Here is a 7323-nt window from a genome sequence, read left to right as displayed (position 1 = left end):
CTTTAGGTGTTTGAGAGCAGCTGCCTGGCAAGTCACTATGTGACAGAGAGAACATCATTTCATTTTACGTTTTGTACCCACACCTGCTCTCTAGACTGGCATAAATCATTAGCACAGTGTGCAGAGTGCCCCCTAAAACAAGGGTTGGTTTTAACCTACGTGTTCTCATGACAACAGCCAAAAGGAGTTGTCACCCTGTTCTTTTTGGAGCTGGTGTTTCCATGGTCTAACAATCACCAGCAGCACCGAGCAAACACCTAGACTTCGAACACTGAGGCTTGAAGTTTCTGGGAATCTTCCTCCCTTTCTCTCCTACACTGCATCCACTTACAGTCGTAGCTAGTATAATCACATTAGTTTTTGTATTGGAAAGAAGTTTACCCTTACATGATTTGTAACCTTATTGTGTTGTGTAATGGCTTCTTTTTCACTTTTAAGGCCCAAACTTAAAACCTCACGCATAAAGAGGCAGGGGTGCCTTCACGGGGGATCATCAATGCTTTCCTGCTACGCATCACGTCAGGGAACCAGGAAGAAGAAACGCAAAGTGCAAGCACTTTTAAAAATTTAAGTTTATTGCTATACATAAGTTTGTTTAATGTAAAACAAATCCTTGACAAGGATTTAATAAGATTTTCAACATCTGTACAGATAAATGTACTTTATTCCTAAAGAAAAAAAGCTATTTGGAGCAAGAAACCTTCTTAATATTTTTGCTTAAAGTATGTAGGCAATATTGTTTCACATGTAAAATTCGCATGATGAATTTTATACTGAAACCAAGATGTCTTATACCTCTCATTTCATCCTCTTCCTCTCTTGATTTAATGCAGCTAACTATAGAGTAAAAAATCTGACAAGTCTGTGTTCAGGGAAAAGCAACATGCAGAGTTTTGCAGGCCATCTTATGTGCAAAATGAACAGTATAAATGATAGATTTGGTCTTTAAAACAATCAAGCAATATGACTTACAGTTATGTTATTAATATTTGAAAAATTATCTATTCAACATTATGAAAGTTGTCTTTCCAGCTTGGTGGCAAATATTTTACTAAATATACTTTTTGTTGCAGATTTTTAAGTTCTCCAAAGATAGGTTTAGTTTATTGATGCTTTTGCTTTACACTGAAGTCAGATGTATAGTATATGAAAGTGAATAAATTAAAGGGGACAAAGACAAATAAAATGTCTTTTATTTTGCTTATTTAAATGTTGCTCTTGGGGCTGGCACTGTGGCAAAGTGGATAAAGCCAATGCTGCAGTGCTAGCAGCCCAGATGGGCACCGCTTTGAGTCCCGGCTGCTCCACTTCTGGTCCAGTTCTCAGGTATGGCCTGGGAGAACAGTGGAAGATGGCCCAATTCCTTGGGCTCTTGTATCCGAATAGGAGACCCAGAAGAAGCTCCTGGCTCCTGGCTTCAGATCAGCCCAGCTCTGGGCTGTTGCAGCCATTTCGGGAGTAAACCAATGGATGGAAGATCTCCCTCTTTCTTCCTCTCTGTAATTCTGTCTTTTGAATAAATAAAACTAGAGCAACTTTTTTTTTTTTTAAAGATTTATCTTATACACTTGGGTTATTCAAAGCTGAATATTTCTAATGCTTAAATTATTTAAAGATTATAATTATGTGGTATAAAATGCAGGTACAAGCATTGTACAGAATGTACTTCGTTTGCTTAAATATTTCATTGGCCATTTTTATTATTTATTTGAAAGAGAAAGAATGGGGGAGGGGAGAGAAGATCTCTCCAACCCACTGGTTCACTACCCAATTGCATCCAATGGCTGAGCATTAATAGGAAGCTGGAATCAGCAGCACAGCTGGCACATGCACCCACGCACGCCGACATGGGATGCAAGTGTCCCAAGTAACATCTTAACGTAGGCCAAACATCTACTCCAGAATGTGTGTTTTAAAAAAACTTTACTCATAAAAATATTGGCCAAACTACATACTGACAACTAGCCCTGTCATTTTACAAATGGACTCTCCTTAATGCTGGCTTTGCACTTCAGTCCTCTCCACTCAGCCTCCAACCTCAAGTGTGGCTTCCAGACACAACGTAATTAATACTGTTAAATGAGATAAATGTAAGTTGTTTGGTGGTCAATAAGCATTATTAAAAAAGGAAATTCTCATCCAGTATATTGTATGCAGCTAGGCTTAAGGGCACCGAGGTCAGGAAACCATGAAGACAGGACAAAAGGAGCTTGCGGCATGGGCCACCCTCTCCGCTCTGCCAGAGCCCGGCAGCTGAGAGCAAACATTTACTTTCGGGCTTCACGTCTTCAGCTTCCCTAGGGTTGTGCTAGATTAGTCCCTGACGGTAATGCAACACTGAGTATCTGAAGTGCACATGAGGAAGGGGGAGGCAGACAAAAAGAATGAATGGAGGCTTAGAAGAAAAAAAAAAATGGTGATTTGGTAACTGGGAGGAGAACTGAGAAATTACACACCTTTCAGTCTCCACATGTTTCCTTTTGTTCCGTATACAAGGAGAAACCATCCGGAAGGAAGAAAGATTATGACTATCTATAAACTAACTGTTTCACAGAGACAGAAATGCTGATAATGAGTGGGTTGTGTCTGTAGTTCTTGGCTGTTCACATCAGCAAGGGATGAAGGAAAACAGAAACTCTTGATATGTTTGTCTAAAGAGGTAGTGGTGTGACCACGGGCAGCGAAAGTTCAGCTGCAGTTCAGGGCAGATGTTGCCAGGAGTTTACACTGCAGGAAAGTGAAACTGCTTCCGGAGTCACCTCCTCCTCTCAGCTGCTCCTCTAGGATCTCCAGGGTCAAGCAGTGCTGTGGCACAAGGTGACGATGTCGGTCGGGAAACAGGCTTTGAGCAGGATGCCCCTCTCCCGGTTGCAGTCCAACTCCTGGATAAAGCCGTACCAATAGATGACCAAGCCTGGCCCAAATCTGCAAAAAATAACCCAGAAAACAACATTCACACGTGAGGGCAACACAGCTACACAAGAGTCATTCTGAAGGCATGGGTAGAGGGTTGGATGGCTGGATTGTACACAGTTCTCTTTTTTGTTGCCACCATTGTGACTGAGAACTGCTGAACCTGTATGCCAGAGCTGCTCTGATACAAGCAGCACCACCTTGCATGCATGTGTCACTTCTGCTTTCAAGGAACCTGAAGCACTTCAGATCTGGAAACTGTCCATGTCACCGATGCGTCAGTGATAATAGCAAAGTTGAAACAGGGACAAGCCAGGCAGCACCTGGCTTGAGAATTTAACCTCCTAGACACCTATAGGCACTACTTCAGAACACAATCAGACACACTTTTAGCTAAGAAAAAAAAAAAACCAAATGTTTGAAAATGATTTAATAGACCAGCTTAAGGTCCTCCTCTGACCATAATGTTCTAGTCATGCATCAGTAGGGCCAGCAGTACCTCCTGCCATTCAGTTAAAAAAAAACCTGTATGACACAGAGATCCATCAAAGAGAGCTTCTCCCCAACTCATCACCCCCACTTTAAAACCTCCGAGGTGGATGCTGCCCGACACTTGGTGGAAGGTTCTTATGGAGACTAGGAATAAAGGCACGAGGTAGACATGTGACAAAGGAGAGACAGATGCGGGCTGCAGACCTCGATATTTCTAAGTTGTGCCTCTGAATTTTCTCCCCTTCTGTTCACAGTGGCTGATCCCCGCCAGGCAGACTCAGGAAGTCGCCCTACAGACTGCTTTACCCATCAGGAAGTGCAGACCTTCGGGCCGAGTTCGTAAAGATGTAATCACTATCAATCACCGTGCACACGGAGATGTTTTGCACATCAGTTTCACGTTTTTCCTACCGAGAGCACTTAATTAAAGGGCAGCACTACTTTTGGTGTAGTGTTGCAGGAATTTTACAGTGAAATCATAAATTATGAATGTTGGGTTAGTAAAAGGATGTCTAAAAACAGAACAGCTCTCTGTATTCTAACATTACAGCAGGCCGAACCACGCTAGGCCAAAAAGCTTTTTCCTCCCGTGATTTATTATATGCTGTAGTGTACTTGCCAAAACTAACAGTACAGGATGGGCTGCGAGATACCGTATGCACAGGAACAAGTTCAATGAGATGTCACGGACTGGTTTATTTGGGGATTCACATCAGTAGGGTAACCAAGTTATAGGCACAGTTTACTGAAACTTTCTGAATGCTGGGAGAATGACGAGAGGGTGAAACTGTGAGATGTGAAAGCTGGGCATGATGGGAAACCTGTGAGCACCTGGCCCAGGGAGTTCTACCCGAATTCAGGGTTGGCTGCAGATGCCCTCTTCCTCCTTACAATCTCCAAGGAAGTCTCCTTTTGTCAGAACAGCTAGGGTCCCTGCACACAGGGCACGTGAGCCCCAACAGTCTGAACATAAGACAAAGCTATGCTTAGACCTGAACTTGCTGCCATTTAACCCAGGTTTTCCTGCTAACTTTTCATCATGAACAGTCAGTTGTCCGTAATCAGAACATACACCATTTGGCACTCTGATTTTGCAAGGAGCTCTGATGAGCACCATGCAATCTCAGAATAGTTAGAACGAGCCTGGAAAGAGCAAGATCTAGCAATTCTGTGGACCATGTCCAAGAAGTCTCAAACCTTCCCATCAGCGAGGTGGCCCCAGAGTCAATCGACAGACCTAACGTTACGTGCAACACATTCCTCCATTTTATTACACAGCCTCTGGAGACCAGGATGTTCTTTAGAAAGGCACTAATGTTTTTATAAAGGGAGAAAGAAAATGTGATCTAACGAGTCACAGAGAAGAACAAAAGAATATATGGGGTCATAAAAAACAAGCCCAGTATTTTAAAGATTTAATAAAACAAAAAACACATATCGGCAGCAGAGAGCAAGAGAAGCCTGCACTTTCCCTGAACAGCTAAATCATAAGCTAAAGGACACGAAGCTTGACAGCTTTTTACGGAAATGGCATTTTCTAGGCAGAGAAGTCAGGCTGGGAACACCTCAATGCTCCAGCAAATGGACTTGTTCCACTTGTGAGGCAATAGATGAAACGTCCATATCAAGAAGATTTTGCAAGACTGTGAACCTGAACATTTCATGTAGCGGCTCACAACCAGGATTTCCTAAATGCAGTAACAGAGATCCAGGAACATTTTTAGTAGGATTCATAATAAGGCTCCACTACCTACCAAAGTCTTTATGCTCCACCTGGAATTACGTTAAGTTAGGTAATATTACCTCTGTCAAGTAACACAAATGTGATTGACTGTGTGCCTATTAAAGGTGAGTAGGGGCAAAGATTGTGGTACAAGTTAAGCCGCTTCTTGGGGCACTTGCACTCCCACAGCAGAGTGCCATCTGGAGTCCCAGCTCATCTGCGTCCACTCTGGTATCCTGATAATGCATCCTGAGAGGCAGCAGGGCCCCTGTCACCCATGTGGGAGAGCTGGATGGAATTCTGGGTTCCTGGGTTTGACTCGGTGCAACCCTGGCTGCTACAGGCATTTGAGAAGTGAACCAGCATATGGAAGATCTCTCTCTCCCTGTCTATTTCTCTTTCAACTGCATCAAAATAAGTAAGCGTTTAACTAAAAGCAAGGAAGTACAACTCCCACTTTTAAATAGACACGGTAGAGAGGTCTTTGAGTGACAAGAACAATAGGAGTTTAAGATGGTGACAAATTTGGAAGTTTAACGGCAGAATAAGATATGCCTTGTTGCAGACACTCTCTTCAGGGCTGTTCCTGGCTTCCTCCAGCAGCCCAGCACCCAGAAGATCAGACACTTGTGAGCCTAACCATTTATGAAGAGGTTGACCACAAATAACTTCATGTGATCAATTCCTTGGTTAATTGAACTAACAATAGGGAAATTTTTGGTCGGCAGTTTGAAAAGCCAAGTCATCCAAAACAGTAGCATTTCCTTCTGAACAGGTGAGAAACGGAGAAGACTTCGGAGTTTTTATGTCTGTCCGTCAAGTGTGTGCTGTGTGCTGAGTCGTTCCATCTTTTGATGCCTGTTTTCATTCACTGAGGTACCAGTGGACAAGAATGAGATCACTGAGAACGCAAAATTAACCTTTGTGACCAATAAAAACCAAGAGACCATCAGTGGCATGTAAAAGACGACTGAGTCCAGGCGGGGGGGAATTTGCAAAGCAGAGGATTGTTCTGCTACTGGGATTGCATACTTCCTTACCAACCCAGGGACCCTCAGCAATGGATGCACACCAGCATCCGGGTTGATTCTGTAAACATTTGTTTACAGAAGGTTGCTATACTCAAAGTAGTACGACCAAAGATTCCAACAGATTGTAAAGACTCCTGGAGAGCAGAGACTAGAAGGTCAGTGAACTCTGAACAAGAAATTTTTCTTCCAAACAAACACCACTTAGAAAAAAATACTTCTTGGGAAAAATAAAAGTAACAACAACAACAAAGGTGAAAGTCAAAAGCCATGACCACAACAGATCTGGAAGGCATAACAGATGAAATTCTTCATGAATGATGACAATCAAATAAATGTGTTCAAAATGTGTTTCTTTTGTTTCCTTCTGTTTTAGGGTATTTAGAGAAATAGGAAGCTGCAGAACTAAAGCTGGGGCTCCTTCATTATCTCCTAGGGAGTATTCTTGTTTCAGCATTTGTCTCTTTGTTATACTGGGACTTGGGAGCAAAGTCTGTATTGTATTTGCATTCATGTGCTCGATGCCTAGCATGGTACATGACAGTCACCTCAGGTATAATACGGAGAAGACAGACTTGCATTTGTTATCTTGGCAGTCTAGAGACAGGGGTACTGCCAGGACTCAGCCCTCGGCATAGCATTTTTATTAGTGATCAGGATGAGCACAACAAATGGTATGGTTCCAGATCATAGTGCTAATAAAAGTGATGAGGACACATTCTCATAGTATTTACCATGTGTTAGTCACATTTTCCAGCACTTCATATATCATCTCAAGTCTTATGGCAGTCCCATGAAATAGGTACAAGGATTGTCCCTGTTGCATATAAATGAAGAAACTCAGGCATATAGTAATTAGATAGATTTCCTAAAGTTTCACATCTAAAATCTGGAGGAACCAGTTTTGTAACCCAGGCAGACTGACTGCACTATTCGTTATAATGTAACGGTCAGCTGACTGCACAGAGTGATATGGTGAGACTGGGCACTGGTGAGGCTCCACCTCGAGAGTGTTGGAGCATCTGGATGCGGTATCTTAAGAGAAGTACCTTCAATGAGGAACTGGCCCAGAAGAGAATCCCAGTGTGTTTCAGAAGTGGATAGAGTAACAGGGAATGTCTGGTATAGAAACAAATGCTTAGGGAGGTAACATGTCAGCCACCCTGT

At 42.6% G+C, this 7323-nt stretch overlaps 1 protein-coding gene across 7 annotated transcripts in view; it reads right to left on the bottom strand.

Moving 5' to 3' along the window:
* Positions 1 to 554: 554 nt before the first annotated feature.
* CDIN1 (CDAN1 interacting nuclease 1) overlaps positions 555 to 7323 on the bottom strand; it is a 241057-nt gene continuing 234288 nt past the window's right edge. For all 7 annotated transcript variants that reach the window (XM_089309417.1, XM_089309413.1, XM_051822094.3 and 4 more), the window contains one exon: positions 555 to 2925. In XM_089309417.1, coding sequence (XP_089165543.1) covers positions 2756 to 2925 — 170 coding nt within the window. In that variant the 3' untranslated portion in view covers positions 555 to 2755. The remainder of the gene's footprint in view (positions 2926 to 7323) is intronic.

This window comes from Oryctolagus cuniculus, chromosome 12 (assembly GCF_051225735.1).
Source record: "Oryctolagus cuniculus isolate XC-2025 breed Fujian yellow rabbit chromosome 12, ASM5122573v1, whole genome shotgun sequence".
Classification (NCBI taxonomy): domain Eukaryota; kingdom Metazoa; phylum Chordata; class Mammalia; order Lagomorpha; family Leporidae; genus Oryctolagus; species Oryctolagus cuniculus.
This window is presented reverse-complemented; position numbering and strand designations above follow the sequence as displayed.